Consider the following 26,657-nt stretch of genomic DNA (forward strand, 5'->3'; position numbering starts at 1 on the left):
ATAGACTTCAAGAGGACATAGACAGGCTGGTGGAATGGTCAGACAGGTGGCAGATTAACGCAGAAAAGTGCAAAGTGATACATTTTGGTAGGAAGAATGAGGAGAAGGAATATAAACTAAAGATAGCAATTCTAAAGGGGTTGCATGAACAGAGAGACCAGGGTGTATTTGTGTACAATTCATTGAGAAAGCAGCTAAAAGAGCATACAGGATCCTGGGCTTCATAAATAGAGGCATATAGTCAAAAGCAAGGAAGTTCTGATGAACCTTTATACAACACTGGTTCGGCCTCAACTAGAGTTGTGTCCAATTCTGCACAGCGCACTTTAGGAAGGATGTGAAGGCCTTAGAGATGATGCAGAAAAGATTTACGGGAATGATTCCAGGGATGAGGGACTTCAGTTATGTGGATAGGCTGGAGAAGCTGGGATTGTTCTCCTTAGAGCAGAGAAGGTTGAGAGGAGATTCGATAGAGTTGTTCAAAATCATAAGGGGTCGAGACAGAGTAAAAAGAGAGAAACCGTTCCCATTGGCCGAAGGGTTGAGAACCAGATGGGACACATTTAAGGTGATTGGCAAAAGGACAATTGACGACATGAGGGAAAACCTTTTTACGCATCGAGTGGTTAGGATCTGGAATGCACTGCCTGAAAGGGTAGTGGAGGCAGACTCAATCGTGGCTTTCAAAAGGGAATTGGATAAGTACCTGAAGGAAAATAATTTGCAGGGCTGCGGAGAAAGGGCGGGGGAGTTGGTCTAGCTGAAGTGCTCTTACAGAGAGCCGGCACGGGCTCAACAGGCCAAATGGCGGCCTCCTGTGCTATAACCATTCTTTGATTATATAATTCCACTTTCCCGCCCAGTCCCCATATCTCTTGATTCCCCTAGAGTCCAAAAATCTGTATTTCAGCCTAGAATATATTCAAAGACTGAGCATCCAAAGCACTTTGTGGCAGAGAATTCACAACCCTGAGTGAAGAAATTCCTCCTCATCCTCCTCCTTAAATGGCCGACCCCTTATCCTGAGACTTTGCCCCCTCGTTCTAGACTCTCCAGCCAGGGGAAACAAACTCTCAGCATCTACCCTGTCAACCACCCTCAGAATCTTATATGTTTCAATGAGATCACCTCTCATTTTTCTAAACTCCAGAGAGTATAGGCCGAATCTACTCAATCTGTCCTTATAGGAAAATCCTCTCATCCCAGGGATCAATCTAGTGGAGCTTCATTTCAACACCTACAGGCAAGTATGTCCTTCCTCAGATAAGGAGGCCAAAACTGTGCACCAGTGTGTCCCGTGTTCTCTCCAAAGCCATGTACAATTGTGGTAAGACTCCCTTACACTTGTTCGCCAACTCCCTTTCAATAAAGGCCAATATTCCATTTGCTTTTCTAATTGTTTGCTGTACCTGCATGGTAACTTTCTGTGTTTCCTGTACGAGGACACTTAAATCTCTCTGAACATCAACATTTAATAGTTCTCAACATTTAAAAAATATTCTGTTTACCTATTCTTCCTACCAAAATGAATAACCTCACATTTAGAACCTAAGAACATAAGAAATAGGAACAGGTGTAGGCCATACGCCCCTCGAGCCTGCTTTACCATTCAATAAGATCATGGATGATCTGATCATGGACTCAGCTCCACTTCCCTGCCCGCTCCCCGTAACCCTTTACTCCCTTTTCGTTCAAAAATCTGTCTATCTCCGCCTGAAATATATTCAATGACCCAGCCTCCATAGCTTTCTGGGGCAGAGAATTCCATAGATTTACAACCCTCCGAGAGAAGAAATTTCTCCTCATCTCAGTTTCAAATGGGCGGCCCCTTATTCTAAGACTATGTCCCCTAGTTTTAGGTTCCTCTATGAGTGGAAATATCCTCTCTGCATCCACCTTGTCAAGCCCCCTCATTATCTTATAAGTTTTTAATAAGATCATCTCTCATTCTTCAGAACGCCAATGTGTATAGGTCCAACCTATCCTCATAAGTCAACCCCCTCATCTCCGAAATCAACCTAGTGAACCTTCTCTGTACAGCCTCCAATGCAAGTATATCCTTCTTTAAGCTGGCGAAACACGGCGGTTTCGCCAGCTCCTCCTCTTCCCTGCCAGTATGAACGCTGCCAGAACTGCTTCACTGACACACCAACACAGGCTTGGAGCAAACTCTGGTCCTCCAGCATTGCAATGGTCTTCAGAGGCGTCTCCAAACGTTGGTCCTCCAGCATTGCAATGGTCTTCCTAGAACATCATGGGCTGTCCCGACCTGTGTGAGAACACCACCACAGGTCGGGGCTATAAAAAGAGCTGGACCCTGGGACATCGTGGGCGAAGGTGCAGCGAATGAGGGTACGGGGCCCAGAAGAGCCGAGGGCCCAGGGGCAGCATGGGCAGCCCACATGCGATATGTGCGCGCACTTAGGTCAGTGCAGCAGAGCAGGTTTCCAGTCGTCCTGGTTAACCTTTGCCACTGGATAAAAGCCTAGCTCTGTCAAGCCCATGTGGTGGCTGATGTGCAACAGTCACCACATGTTAAAAAAATCCACACACAGGCATCTTCCACCCCTTCAATTGGAGTCCAGGACTGGAACATCGGGTCCTTCCACTGAAACATCTGTGAACTCGTGTGGAAGCAAGTCATCCTCATTCAAGGGACCGCCTATGATGATGATCCTTCCTTAAATACAGAGACCAAAACTGTACGCAGTACTCCAGGTGTGACCTCACCAATACTCTGTACAGTCGTAGCAGGACTTCTCTGCTTTTATACTCTATCCCCCTTGCAATAAAGGCCAACAATCCATTTGCCTTCCTGATTACTTGCTGTACCTGCATACTAACTTTTTGTGTTTTATGCACAAAGATCCCCAGGTCTCTCTGTCCTGCAGCACTTTGCAATTTTTCTCCATTTAAATTATAAATTTGCTTTTCTATTATTTCTACCAAAGTGGAAAAACTCACATTTTCCCACATTATACTCCATCTGCCAAATTTTTGCCTACTCACTTAGCCTGTTTATATCCCTTTGTAGATTTTGTGTCCTCCTCGCAATTTTCTTTCCCACCCTCTTTGTATCATCAGCAAACTTGGCTACATTACACTCGGTCCCTTCATCCACGTCATTAATATAGATTGTAAATAGTTGGGGACCCAGCACCGATCCCTGCGGCATCCCACTAGTTACTGTTTGCCAACTGGAATATGACCCGTTTATCTCGACTCTCTCACTCCTGTGCTGAATGGTATATACTTTAATGCAAGGAGTATAGCGAATAAGGCGGATGAGCTAAGTGCACAGGTAGACACTTGGGAGTATGACATTATGGAGCCGCATGGCCCTTCGTCAGCAGCCTTAAAGGTTACATACAAACCCATGAACAATGACGGAAAGGCAAAGAGCACCCAGCCCAACCATTCTGCCCCACACCACTGCAACACCCCTTATACTAAAAACATCTACACTCCACCCCAACCGGAGCCATGTGATCTCTTGGGAGAGGCAAAAAACAGATAAAACCCCAGGCCAATTTAGGGAGAAAAAATCTGGGAAAATTCCTCTCCGATCCATCCAGGCGATTGAAACTAGTCCAGATCATCACCCTGGCCATATTCTATTCTCTGCAGTACTTTATAGCTGCGCCATTATATCTGCGCCAACCAACAAAAGGTCATCTAGTCTAATCCCAATTACCAGCTCTAGGTCCATAACCCTGCAGGTTACTGCACTTTAAGCGCCCATCTAACCATCTCTTAAAAGTGGTGAGAGTCTCTGCATCCACCACTCTTCCAGGCAGCGAGTTCCAGATCCTCACAACCCTCTGCGTAAAGAAGCCCCCCCTCAAATACCCTCTAAACCTTCCACCAACTACCTTAAAACTATGCCCCCTCGTAATAGCCCTCTCCACCAATGGAAATAGACCCTTACTATCCATTATATCCAGGCCCCTCAATATTTTGTACACCTTGATGAGGTCTCCTCTCAACCTCCTCTGTTCCAATGAGAACAAACCCAGCCTATCCAATCTGTCCTCATAATTAAGTTTCTCCATTCCAGGCAGCATCCTAGTAAATCTCCTCTGCACCCTCTCTAGTGCATTCATGTTCTTCCTATAATACAGCGACCAGAACTGCACGCAGTACTCCAGCTGTGGCCTAACCAAAGTATTATACAATCTAAGCATAACCTCCCTGCTCTTATATTTTATGCCTTGGCCAGTAAAGGCAAGCATTCCGTATGCCTTCTTAACCACCTTATCCACCTGGCCTGCTACTTTCAGGATCTGTGGACAAGCACTCCAAGGTCCCTTTGTTCATCTACACTATTAAGTGGCCTACGCTTAATGTGTATACCCTTTCCTTATTAGCCCTCCCAAAGGGCATCACCTCACACTTCTCTGAATTAAATTCCATTTGCCACTGCTCTGCCCACCTGACCAGTAGATTGATATCCTCCTGCAGCCAATGACTTTCCTCTTCATTATCAGCAACACAGCCAATTTTAGTGTCGTCTGCAAACTTCTTAATCATACTCCCCATATTCAAATCTAAATCGTTGATATATACCACAAAAAGCAAGGGACCCTGTACTGAGCCCTGCGGAACCCCATTGGAAACATCCTTCTAGTCACAAAAACATCCATCAATCATTACACTTTACTTCCTACCTCCAAGCCAATTTTGGATCCAACTTGCCACTTTGCCCTGGATCCCATGGGCTTTAACCTTCATGACCAGTCTACCATGATATTCTGGATTAAATAAATATAGCGATAGAGGAAGTATTAAGGGGTTTAGCAGCTTTGAAAGTAGATTAGTCCCCAGGCCCGGATGAAATGCATCCCAGGTTGTTGAGCAAAGTAAAAGAGGAAATGCTTTTCCAAATGTCCCGCTACTGCTTCCTTAATAATGGACTCAAGCATTTTCCCAACGACAGACGTTAGGCTAACTGGTCTACAGTTTCCTGCTTTTTGTCAGCCTCCTTTTTTTAAATAGGGGGCGTTACATTCGCAGTTTTCCAATAAGCTGAGACCGCCCCAGAATCCAGAGAATTTTGGTAGATCACAACCAATGCATCCACTATCTCTGCAGCCACTTCTCTTAAGACCCTAGGATGTAAGCCATCAGGTCCAGGGGACTTGTCTGCCTTTAGTCCCATTATTTTACCTAGTACTACTTCATTAGTGATAATGATTATTCCTCCCTATCTATAGCAACCTTGATTATCCATTATTGGAATGTTCTTAGTGCCTTCTACTTTGAAGACCGATACAAAATATTTGTTCAACATCTCTGCCATTACCCTGTTCTGCATTATTAATTCCCCAGTCTCATCCTCCAGCAGACCAACATTTACTTTAGCCACTCTTTTCCTTTTTATGCACCTGTTTTTATATTTCTTGCTAGTTTACTTTCATAATTTATTTTCCCTCTCAATCATTTTTTTAGTCATTCTCTGCTGGCTTAAAAATATTTCCCAATCCTCTGGCCTCCCACTCATCTTGGTCACATTGTATCCCTTGGTTTTCAATTTGATATACTCCCTTATTTCCTTAGTTAGCCACGGATGGTTATCCCTTCTCTTACGGTCTTTCCTTCTCATTGGGTTATATTTTTGTTGCAAGTTATGAAATACCTCCTTAAATGTCTGCCACTGCTCATCAACCATCCCATTCTTTAGTCTATTTTCCCAATCCATTTTAACGAACTCTGCCCTCATACCTTTGTAGTCTCCTTTATTTAAGCTTAAGACCCTGGTTTGAGAACCAACTTTCTCACCCTCCAACTGAATTTGAAATTCAACCATATTATGGTCACTCATTCCTAGAGGATCTTTTACTACGAGATCATTTATTAATCCTGCCTCAGATCTAAGATAGCCTGCTCCCTGGTTGGTTCTGCAACATACTGTTCAAGGAAACTATCCGGATACACTCTATGAACTCCTCCTCAAGGCTACCTTGGCCAATTTGCTTTGTCCAATCAATATGAAGGTTAAAATTGCCCTTGATTATTGCCGTTCCTTTAGTACAAGCCTCCATTATTTCTTGATTTACACTCTGTCCAACAGTGTAGCTACGTATGCGTTGGATCTGTCAAAAGACATTTTGACAGTTCGCAAGTACCGGGTCTCGGCGCGTGGGGTTAGCGCGCCTAAACCCGGAACTTGCGGGGCCTCTTCGGGCATGTGCACATCGTACGCACCCGGAGAGGCCGCAATTTACGGTCCAATATGTTCTTAAGGTCAACCCACAATCAACTCTGGAGGGAACTAGAGACAAATTTTTCAGGAGGGATTATGTTGAATTACATTTTAAATCGTGTGTTGATTATTTCCAACATCACCTCCTTTTCTAAAATCACCATTTATAGGATTTGGCTCGACACCACGGCTGAAGTTGTGCTGATCTGGTCGGAAGGCCCAAACTAACCGCGGGGCGAAGTGAGCCCGTGTGCTGGGAATGTAGCTCCTGTATTTCAAGCTGTCGGGGGAGAGTGCAGGAAGTGTGGGCCAGTTACGCAACTCGACCCACCGCCCTGAATTAATTTAAGTTCGTAACCGAAAAGAAGCAACAAATAAACCAGCAACATTTGTAGAATTGCGGAAGGAAAAATGTTGGCTCATTGACAAAATAAACGGTTCCGGTGGTTTAAAATCAGCATTTTCGGCCACACGTATTAAATACTTGACTGGATGCCGCTAAACGTCCAGAAGTTGCACCTCACACTACACAGACCTGAAAGACTGGCTGAACTCACCTTTCCCAGACATTATCGCGACTCCACTGGATTTTCAGACAGGATTCCGTGTTGCAGTTTCGTTCTCGCACTTTCGTTCTCAGCTTCCTCTTACAGAAGCAAGGCGGGGCAAAGGCGGTTTCAATGAGCTGTACAAATCCAAGCAGCTCCTTGTACTAAGGCAGACTATCATAATCATAAATGTTAATCATAAGTGTTTAATACCTCATCTTGAAGTTACTACACCGTGATTCTGATAAACTGAAATTCCCATCTGGTATCACCCAGTACCTCCTTCGAAACTGACCGCTATAATTTCCCCAAATTCTACAAAAACCGCACCAAGAAGTCCACCGAACACCCAGTGCAATGTTAAGGGAGCGCTGCACTGTCGGAGGTGCTGTCTTTCAGATGAGACATTAAACCGAGGCCCTGTCTGCTCTCTCAGGTGGGCGTAAAAGTTGTTTATGTTCCGTTTGGAGGACACACTGCTGGAGGTAATTCCGTGGGAGTGAAGAGCTCGGTGATGTACAGAATTGATCACAGGGCAGAAAGGCTATGGCGAAATTGGAGGTCACCTTAAGATCCAGAGGTGGTGAAGAAATGGACTTCGGCCCGGGAGAATTAAATTCTGGCCAGAAACCAAACTGTACACAAGAACATAAGAAATAGGAGCAGGGGTAGGCCATTTGGCTCCTCGAGCCTACCCCGCCATTCAATAAGATCATGACTGATCGGATTTTGGCCTCAACTCCACTTTCCTGCCCGCTCTCCATAACCCTTGACTCCCTTATCGTTCAAAAATCTGTCTATCTCCACTTTAAAATATATTCAATGACCCAGCCTTCACAGCTCTCCGGGGTAGAGAATTCCAAAGATTCACAACTCAGAAGAAATTCCTCCTAAAATCCATTTTAAATGGGCGACCCCTTATGCTGGAACTATGCCCCCTAGTCCAAGATTCCCCCACGAGGGGAAACATCCTCTCTGCATCTACCCTGTCAAGCCCCCTCAGAATCTTATACGTTTCACTAAGATCACCTCTCATTCTTCTAAACTCCAATGAGTATAGGCCCAACCTGCTCAATATTTCTTTAAAAGATAGCCCCTTCATCTCAGAAATCAACCTCGTGAATATTCTCTGAACTGCCTCCAATGCAAGTATATCCTTCCTTAAATAAATACACAGTACTCCAGGTGTGATCTCACCAACGCCCTGTACAGTTGTAGCAGGCCTACCTTACTTTAATATTCCATCCCCCTTGCAATAAAGGCCAACAATCCATTTGCTTTCCTAATTACTTGCTGTACCTGCATGCTAACTTTTATGTGTTTCATGTACCCCCGGATCCCTCTATATGGCAGCACTTTATATTCACTCCGCATTTAAATAATAATTTGCTTTTTTATTTTTCTACCAAAATGGATAACCACAGTTTCCCACGTTGTATTCCATCTCACATAACCTTTCTATATCCCTTTGCAGATTCTTTGCATCCTCCTTACAATTTGCTTTCCCACCTATTTTTGTATCAGCAAATTAGACTATATTACACTCGGTCCCTTCATCCAAGTCATTAATATAGATTGTAAATAGTTGATTTACAATCTTGCTACCCATCACCACCTTGGCATAATTCCAGCCCGACATGAGTTTGAAAAGGCCATCTGATAACTAAAAAACAAGACCTCAGGAGCAGATGGAATCCCTGCCGAAGTACTAAAGCATGGTGGAGAAGTACTTGCCGCGAATCCATGACTTCATCTCTCTTATCTGGAAGGAGGAGAGCATGCCAGAGAATCTCAGAAACGGTGTAATCATGGCCATCTTCAAGAAAGGTGACAAGTCTGACTACGGTAATTACAGAGAAGTTTCCCAGCTGTCTGCCGCAGGAGAAATCACCACAAGAATCCTCCTCAATTGTCTCCTTCCAGTGACTGAAGAGCTCTTCCCAGACTCGCAATGTGAATTCCGCCCACTAAGGGGCACAACGGACATAATCTTCACCGCGCAACAAATCCAAGAAAAATGTAGGGAGTAGCATCAACCTCTGTACATGGCTTTCTTTGACCTCACAAAGGCCTTTGCCTGTCAAATGTGAGGGATTATGGAGCGTCCTTCTCAAATTCGGCTGTCCTCAAAAACTTGTCACCATCCTCGGCCTGCTTCACGATGACATGCAAGCCGTGATTTTTACCAAAGGATCCACCACAGACCCAATACAAGTGCAGACCGAAACGCTCTTCTCAATCTTCCTCACTGCAGTGCTTCATCTCAACTTTAACAAGCTTCCCAAGCCTGGATGAAATGTATCCCAGGCTGTTAAGAGAAGCAAAAGAGTAAATAGCAGAGGCTCTGGCCATCATTTTCCAGTCCTCTCTGGAGGACTACTAATGTTGTACCTTTGTTTAAAAAGGGTGAAAGGGATAGACCAAGTAATTACAGGCCAGTCAGCCTAACCTCAGTGGTGGGAAAATTATTGGAAAATTCCTGAGGGACATGATAAATCTTCACTTGGAAAACATGGATTAATCAAGGACAGTCAGCATGGATTAGTTGAGGGAAGGTCATGTCTGAATAACTTGATTGGATTTTTCGAGGAGGTAACCAGGAGGGTCGATGAGGGTAGTGCGTATGAACTTTAGCAAAGCTTTTGATAAGGTCCCACATGGCAGATTGGTCACGAAGGTAAAAGCCCATGGGATCAAGGGCAAAGTGACAAGTTGAATCCAAAATTGGCTCAGAGGCAGGAAGCAAAGTGTAATGGTTGATGGGTGTTTGTGACTGGAAGGCTTATCCAGTGGGTTCCGGAAGGCTCAGTGCTGGGTCTCTTGCTTTTTGTGGTATAGGTGCAGCGTCGAAAATCCAGAGTTCCGGAATCCGGAATGTTCCGGAATCTGGACCGATCGGTGGCAGGGTTGTCCAGAATCCGTAAAATGTTCATTACACGTGTCTCCAGAGAACAGAGAAAATACACGCCAAAGTATAATTTAAAAGAATTTGCAGTGGTTTTGTCATTGTTGGCACAGCCACATGCAAGAATAGTTCAAAAGACGAGTCAATGATTTCTTGAATATTTTATATTTTTGTACAGTCTAGAGAGTTAATTAACAGTCAAACAGACAACTCTTGCCGGGTTTCAGATCTCCGTATCTTCCCAAATGTTCCAATTCGGATCGGCTCTATGAGACCACGAACGACTCTCTGTGTGGATTCCGGGCTATTGGGCATTAGGCCCATCTCCCGCTCCTGCTCTCGAGCTCAATGTGAATCTGAGCACGGGAGACCTCAAAGATCGTTGCGCGACCACTCACCCGCGCAGCGTAGAGGGAACAAAGCCACAGCCCATCCCCCACCTCTGCTGTTGCTGAGCCTGTCCTGCTGGTGCTTCAGCTGCTGTCTGGTTCCTGGCCAGAATTTCATTCTCCCAGGCTGAAGTCAATTTCTTCACTGCCTCTAGATCTTACGGTGGCTTCCAACTTTGCCACTGTCCTTCCGTCCTGTGATCAATTCTGCACATTACCTGACTGTTCATTCCTACGGAAATGCCTGCAACAGCGAGTCCTCCGATACGTTACCCTTTGTATAGTTTCTGGCTCATTTGCCCTCCACACTTGTCTCCGAACCTGGAGTCAGCTTGTCGATGCGCCAAGCTGATTCCACCCCCGTCAACTTTATTCCTTATCTCCTTAGGAGCAGCAACCCCAACTGCCCTATCCTACTCTCTCGTCAGCCTCCTTGCCCAGCGTGCCCACTGGTGTTAATCTTTCCAATCTCCTTCCCATCCCACTCACCTACCCCCACCCTCCCCACCCCCCACGCTGATCCTGTGGACTCTGCCCGCGGATCAGCTATCACTGTCACTCTCCGCGTTTCCCTCCAGAATGTCCGTTCACATGTGAACAAGGCCCTTGCCATCCATGAGCTTATTTTGGATGATTGCATTGCCATCATGGCCCTGATCTCAACCAGGCTGAAGGGTGACACCTTCCCCCTCAATGAAGCTCCCCGCTTGGGTATAACTACCACCACTTGCCCACCCAAACCGCTGCAGTGACAATGTGCCTATTATCATCAAATCGCATCTTGCTCTGTCTCCCTACTCCTCTGACACCTTCTCCTCCTTTAAGCATCTCACCTTGTGCCATCCCTCTCGCCTCTCATTTAAAATCCTCCTTGTCTACCGCTTACCCGAGCACCATGTCAGTTTTCTCACCAAGATATCTTCACTGCTTTCTGCCTTCAGCATCTGCGATGAACAACTTCTCATCCTTGGTGATTTCAACTTCCGATACAATTCATCATGCTCTCGCTCCTCGGAGTTCACTAGCTTCCTATCCTCCGTTAATCTCTTCCTCTCGTATCAATATTCACATCCACCCCCTTGACCTTACCATCTCACGTGGCCTCACGACTCCCATCATGTCAATCACAGAGATGGCAATATCTAATCACTTCCTTGTATTGCTCACCACCCTCCCAACCCAATTCTTCTGTCTGCCCCTCGAAAAAACTCTCTCCCAATTCACTTAAAACAGCACTTTCAAAATCCCAACTGTCCTTTGGTCTTCCATTCACCATTTCTGCAGCTGCACCGATCTGTTCAACCCTAACCTCACTTCCACTTTTGATGCCCCAGTCCTCATTACTCTCTCGCCCAGACGTTCCCCAGGTGCGGCCCTCATCTCTGCTCCCTCAAGTCCAAGGGAAGCAGACTTGGAACATATATCGTGGATGACCATACATCGCCAGATCTGGCTGGACCATATAAAGCACTATTGGGTCCTGCTGTCCTCTGCAAAAACTGCTCACTATTCCAGGATCATCCTGGAATGCAAAGCTAACCCCTTTTTTATTTTTACGCCAGACAGGGATGTACAATTGTTGTAGTTCATCCATGCGGTCTAGTTGGGCAGTCCTTGATTTTAAAATTATCAGCCTTGTTTTCAAATCCCTCCTTATCTCTGTAACCTCCTCTGGCCCTACAACCCTCCAAGATATCTGCGCAACTCAAATTCTGGCCTTTTTCACATCCCCATATTTAATCGCTCCACCATAGGAGGCCGTGCCTTCAGCTGCCAAGGACCTAAGTTCTGAAATTTTATCCCTAAACCTCTCCACCTCTCTACATCTCTTTTCTCCTTTAAGACTAATGTTCCCATTAAGCTTCGCACGCGGCCTCACAGTCATCTGCAAGGTCTTACGCAGACCTCTTCACTGGCTTTTACATTGTAAATAACGCGCATGCACAGAAATTTAAATTGACAGTGCATTGAAACAGGCCACACAAAACAAAGCGGAGCTTACAGGGAACATTAAGACGCTCCTTCAAATCTACCTCTTCGACCAAGCTTTTGGTCATCTGTTCTAATATCTATGTGGCTCGGTGTCAAATGGTTTCTGATAATGTTCCTCTGAAGTGCCTTGGGAAGTTTTACTACTTTAAAGGCACTGATGTGGAGTATGACAAAGACACTCAACACAGGCCTGTTGTGGAGAAAAGAATTGTTTAATTGCTTGATCAAGGGAGACACGGTCTACACCAGTTCCTTAACTGGATACCTTCCCACCGTTCTCGTCTAACACTTCAGGAGCTGCTTCTTTTATCCAGAATTCTTTGCAAAGTCATCATTTACATTATCATTGGTCAGTCTTTCTACTGCGTGACAATTTTTTCAACGTCATCCTTGGGTATTGATAAGTCGTTACTATACAGTATAAATGCACACGAGGCTTATGCTTGAGAGAAGGTCACTCTGTGACCAGTAACCTTTATTCGCCAGCACTGAAGTGATGAAGGTGGGTGGATCTTCCCCTTTTATATCTGAAAGACCAAGTTAGGAGTGTCTCCCACAAGTTCACCACCTAGTGGTCAATGTTCTCACAGATTACAACTGGTCAGTTTATACATGGGTTACAATGACAGTTAAATACATGACATCACCTCCCCTCCCAAAGTCTTACTGGGATCACAGGTTGAATCTCTCTGGTGGTTTACGCTCCCTTGTAGAGCGCCTGAGTTGGGGCTCCGGTTGTTGTGCGCTGGCCTGAGTGTCTGCTGTTTGCGGTGCCTCAGGCCTGTCCGTATTGCCCACAGTGACTGGGCTCTCCTCCACTTGGTTCCGGTGTTCATTCACCTGTGGTGGAGTGAAATCTACATCGTGTTCTTCCTCTGCTTCTTCTATGGGTTTGCTGAACTTCTTTTTTGTTTGATCCATGGGTTTGCAGCAGATTTGTCCATTGGTAAGTTTAACTACCAGAATCCTATTCCCCTCTTTGGCAATCACAGTGCCTGCGAGCCATTTGGGCCCTGCAGCGTAGTTGAGGACAAAGACAGGGTCATTGACATCGCTATCTCGCGCCCTCGCATTCCTGTCATGGTAGTCACATTGTGACTGACGCCTGCTCTCGACAATTTCTTTCATGGTGGGGTGTATAAGGGATAACCTGGTTTTGAGCGTCCTTTTCATTAGCAGCTCTGTGGGTGGAACCCCCGTGAGCGAGTGTGGTTGGGATCTGTAGGCCAACAGGAGGCGTGATAGGCGGCTTTATAGGGAACCCCCTTGGATTCTGAGCATCCCCTGTTTGATTATCTGCACTGCTCGTTCCACCTGGCCGCTTGAGGCCTGCTTGAACAGTGCCGTTCTGACATGGTTAATTCCATTGCCTGCCATGTAATCCTGGAATTCAGTGCTTGTGAAGCACGGGCCATTGTCACTGACCAAGACATCTGGTAGACCATGGGCGGCGAACATTGCTCGTAGACTTTCTACCATGGCAGAGGATGGGCTTGAATTTAAAATGTCACACTCGATCCATTTGGAGTAGGCGTCTACTACAACCAAAAACATTTTTCCCATGAAAGGACCTGCATAGTCCACATGGATGCGTGACCAAGGCTTGGCGCGCCAGGACCAGGGGCTAAGGGGGGCTTCCTTGGGCGCATTGCCCAACTGGGCACACGTGTTGCACCTGTGAACGCCAAGTTCCAGGTCTGCATCTATCCCTGGTCACCAAACTGTGTGACCTAGCAATTACCTTCATCAAGACAATGCCCAGGTGCTCATTGTGGAGTTCTCTGATGAACACCTCTCTGCCCACCTGGGGCATGACTACACGGTTTCCCCACAAAAGACAATCGGCCTGAATCGAGAGTTCATCCCTGCGCCTGTGAAATGGTTTAAATTTCTCAGGGCATGCCCCGTACCTGGCTGCCCAGTCCCCATTCAGGAGACATTTCTTGACTAGAGACAATAGCGGGTCCCTATTTGTCCAGGCTTTAATCTGACGGGCTGTCACGGCTGAGCCTTCGCTTTCGAAAGCTTCAACAGCCATGACCATCTTTGCAGCATGCTCGGTAGCCCCCTCAGTGGTGGCTAGTGGGAACCTGCTGAGTGCATCGGCGCAGTTTTCAGTGCCCAGTCTGTGCCGAATTGTATAGTCATAGGCGACTAAGGTGAGTGCCCACCTCTGTATGTGGGCTGATGCGTTTGCATATTTTTTTTTTTATTTCAAAATATACTTTATTCATAAAAAGAATCTGTACAGTACATTCAATAGCATTTCATTACATTTCGCTGCGGTCAGCAATCCCATACAATACATCTGGGTGCTGACGGCAGTTCCGTTCGTTACATTTCTCGTTTTTCTGTTCAACTGCGATTCAGTACAATAAACAGGGTACATTGTGGTACATTTACACAAATTACATTTCATGTGTTACAATACAGTGCCCGGAATGGGTGACGGTACATTTACATTTTTTCTTTTCAAACATGCATTTCATAACACACCTTGCATTGTACATGGCACTACATTGATGTTTACAGATTTGGTGCTCTATGTACACAAAGTGTAAATTACAAATACAGCCCGAGGGAGTTTGGTGCTGATTTCTGCCCCCGGGTTTTCCGTGGCGGAAGGGCTTTAGACTGTGGCCCTTCCCCACCATGCCTTTGCGGCGACTGCACCAATTTTCAGTGCGTCCCTCAGCACGTATTCCTGGATCTTGGATTGCGCCAGTCTGCAACATGCGGACGTGGTCATCTCCTTGTTCTGGAGCAAGTTTCGGCAAGACCAAAGAGCGTCTTTGACCGAGTTGATGGCCCTCCAGCAGCAGGTGATGTCTGTCTCGGTGTGTGTCCCTGGGAACAGCCCGTAGAGCACAGAGTCCTGTGTTACGGAGCTGCTTGGGATGAACCTCGACAGCAACCACTGCATCTCTTTCCAGATCTGCGTTGCAAAGGCGCAATCCTGAAGGAGATGGGTGACAGTCTCGTCCGCCCCGCAGCCGGCCCGGGGGCACCGTGCCGTGCTGCTGAGGCGTCGGCTGTGCATGAACACTCTGACGGGTAGGGCCCCCCTCACCGCCAACCAAGCTACGTCTTGGTGCTTGTGTGTAAGCTTTGGCGATGAGACGTTCTGCCAAACAAGTTCGACAGTCCGCTCAGGGAACCACCCGACAGGGTCCACCGTCTCCTTCTTTCGGAGGGCGTCCAGGACCTTACGTGCTGACCACTGTTTGATGGCCTTGTGGTCAAAGGGGTTTCTTTTGAAGAACTTTTCCACGAAGGACAGGTGGACAGGCATGGTCCAACTGGTGGGGGCGTTTCGCGGCAGCGTGGCCAGACCCATCCTTCTCAACAATGGGGACAGGTAGAACCTCAGCACGTAGTGACACTTGGTGTTTGCGTACTGGGGGGCTGTGCATAGCTTGATGCAACCGCACACAAAGGTGGCCATCAGGATGAGGGCCACATTCGGAACGTCCTTTCCTCCACTGTCCAGAGATTTGTACATCGTGTCTCTGCGGACACGGTCCATTTTGGATCTCCAGACAAAGTGGAAGACGGCTCGGGTGACTGCCGCGGCGCAGGAGCGTGAGATGGGCCAGACCTGCGCCACGTACAACAACACCGAGAGCACCTCACTCCTGATGACCAGGTTCTTGTCTGTGATGGAAAGGGAGCGCTGCTCCCAAAATGCCAGTTTCTGTCTGACCTTGGCAATGCGCTCGTCCCAGTTTTTGGCGCACGCCCCGTCCGCTCCGAACCATATTCCCAGCACCTTCAGGAAATCTGGCTTGACGGTGAAGGGAATGGAGGCTCGGTCGGTCCAGTGACCAAAGAGCATGGCATCGCTTTTGGTGCGGTTGACCTTTGCTCCCGAGGCCAGTTCAAACTGGTCGCAGATTGCGAGCAATCTGCGGACCGACTGCGGGTCCGAGCAAAAGACGGTGACGTCGTCCATGTACAGGGAGGTTTTGACCTGGGCGCCTCCGCTGCCTGGGATCGTCACCCCTCTGATGCCCGCATCCTTCCTGATGGACTCGGCAAAGGGCTCGATACTGATGCGTTTGCATATTTTTTTTATTTTTTTTTTAAATTCGTAGCCAATCGTTCCAATTCTTTGTCAAATCACAAACGCCAGAGGTCACCTTGCACACGCCAAGGATCACTCTGCGCCAATGCTCTTAGCCAAAAGGCCTAGAGCCACTGCACCGTTCCTGGAAGTACTGCAATACCAGGTTCGTGCCATGGAGGTGGATGGGTCAGGTCCCCCACACACCTCCGTAGAGGTGGATGGGTCAAGCCATCCCACCCACCTCCTGTTTACAAAAATGTAAGCATATACCTTCCTGACCAGGGAGGAACCACCCGGAAGTCATGGTGGCTGGTCAGGTTAGTTATGCAGATCTTAGCCAAAAGGCCGAGAAGCGATTGCGTTTGCATATTTTTTTTTTTTTTCATAAATTCGTAGCCAATCGTTTCCAATTCTTTGTCAAGTCACAAACGCCAGAGGTCACCCTGCACCAGTCAAGGATCACTCTGCGCCAATGCTCTTAGCCAAAAGGCCTAGAGCCACTGCACCGTTCCTGGAAGTACTGCAATACCAGGTTCGTGCCATGGAGGTGGATGGGTCAGGTCCCCCACACACCTCCGTGGAGGTGGATGGCTTGACCCATCCACCTCCTGTTTACAAAAATGTAAGCATATACCTTCCTGACCAGGGAGAAACCACCCGGAGGTCATGGTGGCTGGTCAGGTTAGTTATGCAGATCTTAGCCAAAAGGCCGAGAAGCGATTGCGTTTGCATATTTTTTTTTTTTTTTATAAATTCGTAGCCAATCGTTTCCAATTCTTTGTCAAGTCACAAACGCCAGAGGTCACCCTGCACCAGTCAAGGATCACTCTGCGCCAATGCTCTTAGCCAAAAGGCCTAGAGCCACTGCACCGTTCCTGGAAGTACTGCAATACCAGGTTCGTGCCATGGAGGTGGATGGGTCAGGTCCCCCACACACCTCCGTGGAGGTGGATGGGTCAAGCCATCCCACCCACCTCCTGTTTACAAAAATGTAAGCATATACCTTCCTGACCAGGGAGAAACCACCCGGAAGTCATGGTGGCTGGTCAGGTTAGTTATGCAGATCTTAGCCAAAAGGCCGAGAAGCTTCACATGAACTCGCTGAACTTCAGCTTCCAGCGATTTTCCCCAGTGTCCATTTGGCCTCGTAGGGCTTACATCGGGCCCCTCCTCATCAGCCTGGCTGCAAGCTTCCTGCACATACGCGCCAAGTGACCGCTGACGTTGCAATGTAAGCAGGTATATTGCTGATACCTGCAAACTCTGGCTGGATGTGTGCCTCCACACCTCCAACATGAGCCGTTGTTGGAAACAAAAGGTCCATTACCAGTCGATCTCCTCTGACTGTCTCTGTGACTGCCCTTAAATGCACCATTAACAGGTGTTGATGGCCCCATTACTGGCCGCATTGTCCCTTCCGATGGCGTGCATCGCCATTCAGATAGCCATTGTCTCTGTTGAATTCCCCCTCTGGCTTCGACTACATGTTGGGGCATGTCCGATTGCCCTTGTCTGCCTGGAGAACTGTGTGCCGCTTTAACAATGTTGACTCCCTGTCCATTTGCTGCATTTGAGCCCAGAATTTTGTCAAACATCATTCTGGTCTCTTCCTCCCCTGAGATAAATGTCTGGGCCATCAAGGCCGCCGTTTCCAGAGTCAAGTCTTTGGTCTTAATCAGTTTCCTGAAAACCCCAGCGTGCCCGATGCCCTCAATAAAAAAGTCTCACAGCATCTCCGCTCTGCATGTATCTGAGAACTTACATAGGCTTGCCAGGCACCGGAGATCTGCCAAGAAGTCTGGAACGCTTTGCCCTTCTCGCCTCCGGTGTGTATAAAACCGGTGTCTTGCCATGTGCATGCTGCTCGCCAGTTTAACTTACTAAGCTCTTCAAACGTCTTGTCCGCCGGCTTCTCGGGCGCTAGAAGATCCTTCATCAGGGAGTATATCCTGGATCCACAAACCGTCAGGAGATGAGCCCTGCGTTTGTCGGCCGACTCCTGTCCCAACCATTCCTGAGTGATGAAACTTTGCTGTAGTCTCTCAATAAAATTGTCCCAATCGTCCCCAACACAGTACCGCTCATCTGTGCTGCTAGTGGCCATGCTCGCGTGGTTTAAATCCCAGTTTCTCATCACGACTGATAAGTCCTTACTATACAGTATGAATGCACACGAGGCCCATGCTTGAGAGAAGATCACTCTGTGACCTGTAACCTTTATTTGCCAGCACTGAAGTGATGAAGGTGGGTGAAGCTTCCCCTTTTATACCTGAAAGACCAGATTAGGAGTGTCTCCCACAAGTTCACCACCTAGTGGTCAATGTTCTCACAGTATACAACTGGTCAGTTTATACATGGGTTACAATGACAGTTAAATACATGACAGGTATGAACATATATATCATGCATCCTGCCACTTAACAGGAATCTATTTCTTAGTTCTGAATAACAACAGGAAGCCACTTCCTAGACCTACGATATTAGCTCTGAATAACAGGAATTGCACCATTGTCCTAGTTGCACTGCTAATTTCACTTCAGCAAATTGTGTTTTTGCCTTCCTAATCCAAAACGTGTTTAACTCTTTAATTCCCACTTCAGCGCTATATAAATGCAAGTTGTTGATGAAATGAAAGACAGGGAGCAGCACCCTGAAGACACGAGAGAAGTAGATCCCTCAACCTTGAGTTTACCTGATTGAACTAACTCATTCTCAAAATTATTTGACTCAGATGGTTTTAGTAGTGTATGTTTTTTTTAAATTATTTGGTAAAAGGTCCAAGTTTATGTACTATAGTTTGGTTTTCCTGTGTAACTAGTTTGAACCAACCAGCTGCCTCCTATAAGTGTGCCATATTGAATGAGGTCTGAATGGTCAGTACTGAATAAAAAATTCAAGCCCAGAGTTTCCCACCTCGCCCAATTACCGCGGATAATAAAGTAACTTAGCCTTTTAACACCCGGAGATTGTCCTGCCGCTCCGTTGTGCAATACTTAGCACCAGTGAATGTTTCTACTCGTTTAACCATCAATTTCGAAACATTTGGAAGAAAATGTGACTCGTTCATTTTGACAGAAGAGACACCGCGTATTCAAAACTCTAAATTTTAAATATTACTTCCACGTTTTTGTTCTGTTTAATGTCCATACTCCGCCATTACTTGGCTGATCTGTCTTTCCCTGCTCTATATTCAGGTGGTTAAACAGATAAATGCACTGGTATTAAATATAGTCCCACAGTCCCAGACTAATCTGCAGGTAATCCAGAAATAGCCTCTCCGATCACTACAGCACGGAACGATACGACGCATACATGAGATTTACCATGCGGATGAAACATAACCACAGTCGCAATTAAAGTAGAATCGAAAGTAAAACTGACAAGATTACAAATTGAAGTAAGTGAATCGGAAACAATCTAAATTCGTGAATAAACATTTAACTTTAAAACTGCCATAAAGCCCACAAGATGATTTGAAAGAGAAACGTGTATTAAATTCAATTCCTATACCCATGTGTTTTTCAGCACAAAGGAACCGACAGGCTGAGTATGGGCGGAGTAATTTCAGTTACTGATACCATCGAGCAAGAGAGAACGCGTTAGAAACCATGTCGAGTAAGTTCAAAAGTGCGGGGACCAATGTTGTTCATTTACATAATCGATTCTGACTCGGGAATCAGAAGTACAATTTCAAAGTGTGCAGTTACACTAAGCTGAGATAGTATAATAGAAAATAGGAGCAGTAGTAGGCCATTCGGCCCTTCGAGTCTGCACCCCATTCAATATGATCATGGCTGATCCTCTATCTCAATACCATATTCCCACTTTTCCCCATACCCCTTGATGTCTTATGTTTCTAGAAATCTATCTAGCTCCCTCTTAAATATATTCAGTGACTTGGCCTCCACAGCCTTCTGTGGTAGAGAATTCCACAGGTTCACCACCCTCGGAGTGGAAAAATGTCTCCTCATCTCGGTCCTAAATTTCCTACCCCGTAACCTGAGACTGTGACCCTGCATGTATGTACTTTTGGGTTCACTAGCCACTAGATGGCGTTCACTAGTGGAGCCATTGGGCTGCACGCACATGTTTGCAGCCCAAGTATAATAGGCCAGCCATTTTGTATATTAGTCACTTTGGGCCTTAATAAAGCAGAGCTAAGGTCATACCTCTTGGAATTAAACAGTACTCAGTCTAACAGTTATTGCATACACAACATTTGGCGACGAGACAACAAGAACTTTTGCATGCAAAAATGAGCATAACTGGATTGTTGGAGCAATTTGTGGAATGAGAAGATTGGGCAGACTTTGTGAGCCATTTGTGTAAAGTCCTTACTCTACAGTATGAAACCACATGAGGCACATTCTGGGGACAAGGTCACTCTGTGACCTTAACTTTTTATTCACAGGACTCCAAAGACGATGACCCTGCGTGGGACCTCCCTTTTTATACCTGTGTGATCAGGTAATGAGTGTCTCCCACAAGTTCATCCCTTATGGTCAAGGTGTGTATCTAGGTTGTGTGTATACAGTAATACAGTGGTGTTACATTGTGGTTACATACATGACATCACCTTCCCCCCCCCCCAAAGTCTTATTGGGATCATAGGTTTAGTCTTTCAGGTGGTCTACACTCCCTCGTGAAGCGCCGCAGTTGGGGCTCTGGTTGTTGGACACTGACATGAGTGTCTGTCACCTGTGGTGATTCCGGCCTGTCCGGGCTGACCGCAGGGACTGTGCATTCTTCTGATTGCTCTTGTTGCTCGTTCACTGGCGGTGTTGTAAGCTCCATCTCATGGTCTTCTTCAGGTTCCTCCGTGTCGATGTTGAACCTTTTTTTTACTTGGTCCAGATGCTTACGGCATATCTGACCATTGTTGAGTTTTACCACTATGACCCTATTCCCCTCTTTGTCAATTACAATGCCCTCAAGCCATTTGGGCCCTATGGCGTGATTGAGGATGAATACAGGATCATTTATTTCTATACATCTCACCCTCGAATTACAATCATGGTACTCGTTTTGTGACTTGCGCTTGCCCTCAACTATGTCGGTCAGGACTGGGTGAATGAGGGACAACCGAGTTTTGAGTGTCCGTTTCATTAGTAGCTCTGCAGGCGGGACTCCCGTGAGCGAATGCGGTCGGGATCTATAGGCCAGCAGGAGACGCGATAGGCGGCATTGTAGGGAGGGTCCTTGAATCCTGAGCATACCTTGCTCAATGATTTGGACCGCACGTTCCACCTGGCCATTGGAGGCTGGCTTGAACGGCACAGTCCTGACGTGGTTGATGCCATTGCCCGACATACACTCTCGGAATTCGTAGCTTGTGAAACATGGGCCATTATCACTAACCAGGATGTCTGGCAAGCCATGGGTTGCAAAGATCGCACGTAGGCTTTCCACGGTGATGAATTCAGACTGATGCACTCAATCCATTTCGAGTATGCATCTACCACGATAAGGAACATCTTACCCATGAACGGGCCCGCGTAGTCAACATGAATGCATGACCATGGCCTGGTGATCCAGGGTCACAGGCTAAGCGGGTCCTCCCTGGGGGCATTACCCAGCTGGGCACACGTCATGCACCTGCGAACACAGTGTTCCAGGTCTGAATCAATTCCAGGCCACCAAACGTGTGACCGGGCAATGGCCTTCATCAGCACAATGCCTGGGTGCTCGCTGTGGAATTCCCAGATGAATGCCTCCCTGCCCTTCTGGGGCATAACTACCCGGCTGCCCCATAGTAGGCAGTTGGCTTGGATGGAGAGCTCATCCATCCGTCTGTGGAACGGTCTGACCTCCTCAGGGCATGCTCTGTGTGCGGGCGCCCAATCCCCAGTCAGGACACATTTCTTAATCAGGGATAGGAGGGGATCTCTGTTTGTCCAGATTTTGATCTGGCGGGCTGTGATGGGGGATCCTGTGCTGTCAAAGGCATCGACAACCATGACCATCTCGACGCTTTGCTCCGCTGCCCCCTCAGTGGTGGCCAGTGGAAGCCTGCTGAGCGCATCAGAGCAATTTTCAATGCCGGGCCGGTGCCGGATGGAGTAGTCATAAGCAGCCAGCGTGAGAGCCCATCGCTGTATGCGAGTTGATGTGTTGGCATTGATAGCCTTGCTGTCTGACAACAGGAATGTTAATGGCTTGTGGTCCATCTCTAATTCAAACTTCCTACCAAAGAGGTACTGATGCATTTTTTTTACACCATAGATACATGCAAGCACTTCCTTCTCAACCATCCCATATCCCTGTTCTCTTGAGAGAGCGATCTGGAGGCATAAATGTGAGGTTGTCCACTTTGGTTGTAAAAACAGAGAGACAGACTATTATCTGAATGGTGACAGATTAGGAAAAGGGGAGGTGCAAAGAGACCTGGGTGTCATGGTACGTCAGTCATTGAAGATTGGCATGCAGGTACAGCAGGCGTTAAGAAAGCAAATGGCATGTTGGCCTTCATAGCGAGGGGATTTGAGTACAGGGGCAGGGAGGTGTTGCTACAGTTGTACAGGGCCTTGGTGAGGCCACACCTGGAGTATTGTGTACAGTTTTGGTCTCCTAACTTGAGGAAGTACATTCTTGCTATTGAGGGAGTGTAGCAAAGGTTCACCAGACTGATTCCCGGGATGGTGGGACTGACATATCAAGAAAGACTGGATCAACTGGGCTTGTATTCACTGGAGTTCAGAAGAATGAGAGGGGATCTCATAGAAACGTTTAAAATTCTGACGGGTTTAGACAGGTTAGATGCAGGAACATTGTTCTCAATGTTGGGGAAGTCCAGAACCAGGGGGCACAGTCTAAGGATAAAGGGTAAGCCATTTAGGACCGAGATGAGGAGACACTTCTTCACCCAGAGAGTGGTGAACCTGTGGAATTCTCTACCACAGAAAGTTGTTGAGGCCAATTCACTAAATATATTCAAAAGGGAGTTAGATGAAGTCCTTACTACTAGGGGGATCAAGGGGTATGGCGAGAAAGCAGGAATGGGGTACTGAAGTTGCATGTTCAGCCATGAACTCATTGAATGGCGGTGCAGGCTCGAAGGGCCGAATAGCCTACTCCTGCAACTATTTTCTATGTTTCTATGTTTCTATTTAGTTGACCCTCAGCATTGCCCTGCTGCAACATGCACCCAACGCCATAGGACGATGCATCACATGTCAGAACCATTTTTTCACAGGGGTCGTACAGGGCCAACAATTTGTTTGAACACAGTAGGTTTCGCGCCCGATCAAAAGCCCGTTCCTGACAGTCCCCCCAACACCAAACACAACCCTTACGCAGGAGCATGTGAAGCGGCTCCAACAAAGTGCTCAAGTTCGGCAGAAAGTTCCCGAAATAGTTCCAACAGTCCCAGGAATGAACGCAACTCCGATGTGTTGCAGGGCCTGGGTGCTCGTCGAACCGCCTCTTTTTGGATTCGATGGGCCGAATCCCATCAGCAGCAACCCTCCTGCCCAGAAACTCAACCTCAGGAGCTAAGAACACACATTTAGACTTCTTGAGTCACAGGCCTACCAGGTCCAGTCGCCGTAGCAGCTCCTCCAGGTTGTGGAGATGTTCCTCGGTGTCTCGACCCGTGACGAGGATGTCGTCCTGGAATATGATCGTTCCAGGAATGGATTTAAGCAGGCTTTCCATGTTTCGTTGAAAAATCGCGGCCGCTGATCGAATGCCAAGAGGGCACCTGTTATATGCAAACAGTCCCTTGTGTGTGGTAATGGTGGTCAGTAGTTTAGATTCGTCGGCCAGTTCCTAGGTCATATAGGCTGAAGTGAGGTCCAACTTGGTGAACAGCTTGCCGCTGCTCTCGGGAAGAGGTCCTCTGCTCTCGGGAGCGGGTATTGATCTTGTAGGGACACCTGATTGATGGTGGCCTTGTAGTCGCCACAGATCCTGACAGAGCCATCCGCTTTTAGGACGGAAACGATGAGGCTCGCCCAGTCGCTGAATTCAACAGGCGAGATGATGCCCTCTCTCAACAGCCAGTCCAATTCACTCTCGATCTTTTCCCGCATCACATACGGCACCGCTCTGGCTTTATGGTGCACTGGCCTGGCGTCCAGGGTGATGTGTATCACTACTTTAGTGCCTTTGAAAGACCCGACGCCAGGTTGAAATAGTGAATCGAATTGTTGTAGGACTGGTGAGCACGAACTTCGCTCCACAGATGACATTGCGTGAACATCCCCCCCCCATTTCCAGTTCATCTCGGCTAACCAGCTCCTCCCCAACAGTGCGGGACCATTGCCCGGGACAATCCAGAGCGGCAGCCGCTTCACTGACCCATTGTGTGTGACAGCCAACATTGCACTGCCTAGCACCGGAATGATTTCTTTAGTCTAAGTCCGTAATTGTGTCTCAATACGTGCTAATTTGGGTCTACTGGCTTTAAGTGGCCATAGCTTCTCAAATTGCTGAACGCCCATGAGTGACTGGCTGGCTTCATGCGTACTGGGATACCGTTTAATAAAACCCTCATCATCATTGGTGGCGTTTTGGTGTATGAACTGTGAATATTCACCACATGGGCCCGCTGAACCTTGGCGTCCATCGATTTACCCCAAAAGTCATCCTGCCTCAAAGAACCCTCTTCTGGTTCATCCACCTCATATATTAGTCTGGTTGCAGACTTCCTGCACATTCGAGCTAAGTGGCCACTGAGATTGCAAGTCCTGCAGACAAACTGTTGAAATCTGCAAGGTCTAGCTGGGTGTTTTCCCCCACACCTCCAGCATGAGTTAAAGTTTCCATTGTTGGGAACAAAAGGACTATGGTCAGGCATTCCGCGCTGACTGTCCCTTTGACTGCTCTTCAGTACCCTATTGGTGGGTGTCAATGGCCCCATCCCGGGCTGCATTGTCCACTGTGATGGCGTGAATGCCCGTTCAGCCTGCCATTGTCTCTGTTGAAGTCCTACTCTGGTGTCTATTGCTGCCTGGGGAGTGTCGGACTGCCCCTGCCTGCCTGCAGGGCTCTGAGTTGCATTGATGATGTTGACTCCCTGATCCATTGCTGCGTTAGAGGCAGAATTGCGCACGTATATTATTTTCGTCTCTTCCTCCCCCGCCATGAAAGTTTGAGCCATCAACGCTGCCGCTCCCAAGGTCAAATTCTTGGTCTCAATTAATTTGCGGAAAATTGCTGCATGACTGATGCCCTCGATAAAGAAGACCCTTAGCAACTCCCCCCTGTAGGCGCCTGTGAACTTACAGAAGCTGGCCAAACGCCTTCACGACGTCAGTGGGTGTAGAATCTGTGTCGGGCCATATGTATGCTACCCGCCGGTTTGAGGTGCCCCCCGATCAATTTGCTAAGTTCTTCAAAGGTTTCGTCCGCCGGCTTTTCGGGTGCTAGTAAGTCCTTCATGAGCGCGTAAGTCCTTGGTCCACAGCTGTTGGTCGCTGCATCCCCCAGCCATTCTTTCGTAACGAAGCTTTGCCGAAGCCTCTCGACAAAATCGTCCCAGTCTTCCCCAACACAGTACCGTTCCTCTGTGCTAGTAGTGGTCATTCTCGTTAGTCATGAATTCCCGTTTCTTGTCGCCAATGTAAAGTCCTTACTCTACAGTATGAAACCAATCAAGGCACATTCTGGGGACAAGATCACTCTGTGACCTTAACTCTTTATTCACAGGACTCCAAAGACGATGACCCTGCGTGGGACCTCCCTCTTTATACCTGTGTGATCAGGTAAGGAGTGTCTCCCACAAGTTCACCCCTTGTGGTCAAGGTGTGCATCTTGGTTGTGTGTATACAGTAATACAGTGGTGTTACGTTGTGGTTACATACATGACAGTTTGAGCCAGTTCTTTGTGGCTAACAAAATGGAGGAGGTCAGCGACGCAGATCGGCGCTGGGCGGTGTTCCTCACTGTTTGCGGTCCAAAAATTTATGGTCTGATAAAGAATCTACTCCTGCCTGTGAGTCCAACAGAGAAGATGTATGAAGAATTGTGTACACTGGTACAGGACCACCTTAAGCTAGACGAAGGCCTCATCATCTCGAGAAACAGATTTTATACGCACGTTCGCTCAGATGGCCAGAATGCGGCGAAATTCGTTGCCGACCTGAGACGTCTAGCGGGACCGTGTAAGTTCGGGGCTGTGTTGGCAGACGTGCTGCGGGACTTCTTTGTAATCGGCATCAACCACGAGGTGATCCTGCGTAAACTACTGGCGGTGGGGACGTTGGACTTGAACAGAGCCATCACGATCGCTCAGTCATGCATGACGATGGATAGAAGTCTAAAGCAGATATCAGTGAAAGTGGCAAGTACTGTCAATATGATTGATTCGGCGTTTGGCAGAGCAGCACGGGGCAGGGCCTACCCGATTACATACGTGAAACCTGTGGCTGCCCAAAGTCCGCCAGCGGGAATGCATCCGATCTCTCCGTGTTAGCGTTGTGGGGAAAATCACCGGCACCAGCAGTGCCGATTTAAGCAATATAGTTGCAAAGGCTGTCTGAGAATGGGGCATCTCCAGCGCAAGTGTCCGCAGATGAGCAAGTATGCTGTGATACACCACGTGGAGGATGATGGT

At 47.4% G+C, this 26,657-nt stretch overlaps 1 protein-coding gene and 3 pseudogenes across 3 annotated transcripts in view; all 4 read right to left on the reverse strand.

Annotated features, from left to right (window-relative positions):
- The window catches only part of LOC139276112 (E3 ubiquitin-protein ligase DZIP3-like), a 136,811-nt gene extending 129,852 nt beyond the window's left edge, over positions 1-6,959 (reverse strand). For all 3 annotated transcript variants that reach the window (XM_070893620.1, XM_070893618.1, XM_070893617.1), the window contains exon 1: positions 6,760-6,959. In XM_070893620.1, the coding sequence (XP_070749721.1) occupies positions 6,760-6,772 (13 nt within the window). In that variant the 5' untranslated portion in view covers positions 6,773-6,959. The remainder of the gene's footprint in view (positions 1-6,759) is intronic.
- A 9,269-nt stretch (positions 6,960-16,228) lies between these two features.
- On the reverse strand, positions 16,229-16,459 carry LOC139276576 (U2 spliceosomal RNA; annotated as a pseudogene).
- Positions 16,460-16,597: 138 nt separating this feature from the next.
- LOC139276564 (U2 spliceosomal RNA) lies at positions 16,598-16,823 on the reverse strand (annotated as a pseudogene).
- Positions 16,824-16,961: 138 nt separating this feature from the next.
- Positions 16,962-17,192, reverse strand: LOC139276602 (U2 spliceosomal RNA; annotated as a pseudogene).
- Between the last annotated feature and the right edge of the window lie 9,465 nt (positions 17,193-26,657).

Source organism: Pristiophorus japonicus, chromosome 11 (genome assembly GCF_044704955.1).
Source record: "Pristiophorus japonicus isolate sPriJap1 chromosome 11, sPriJap1.hap1, whole genome shotgun sequence".
NCBI lineage: Eukaryota > Metazoa > Chordata > Chondrichthyes > Pristiophoridae > Pristiophorus > Pristiophorus japonicus.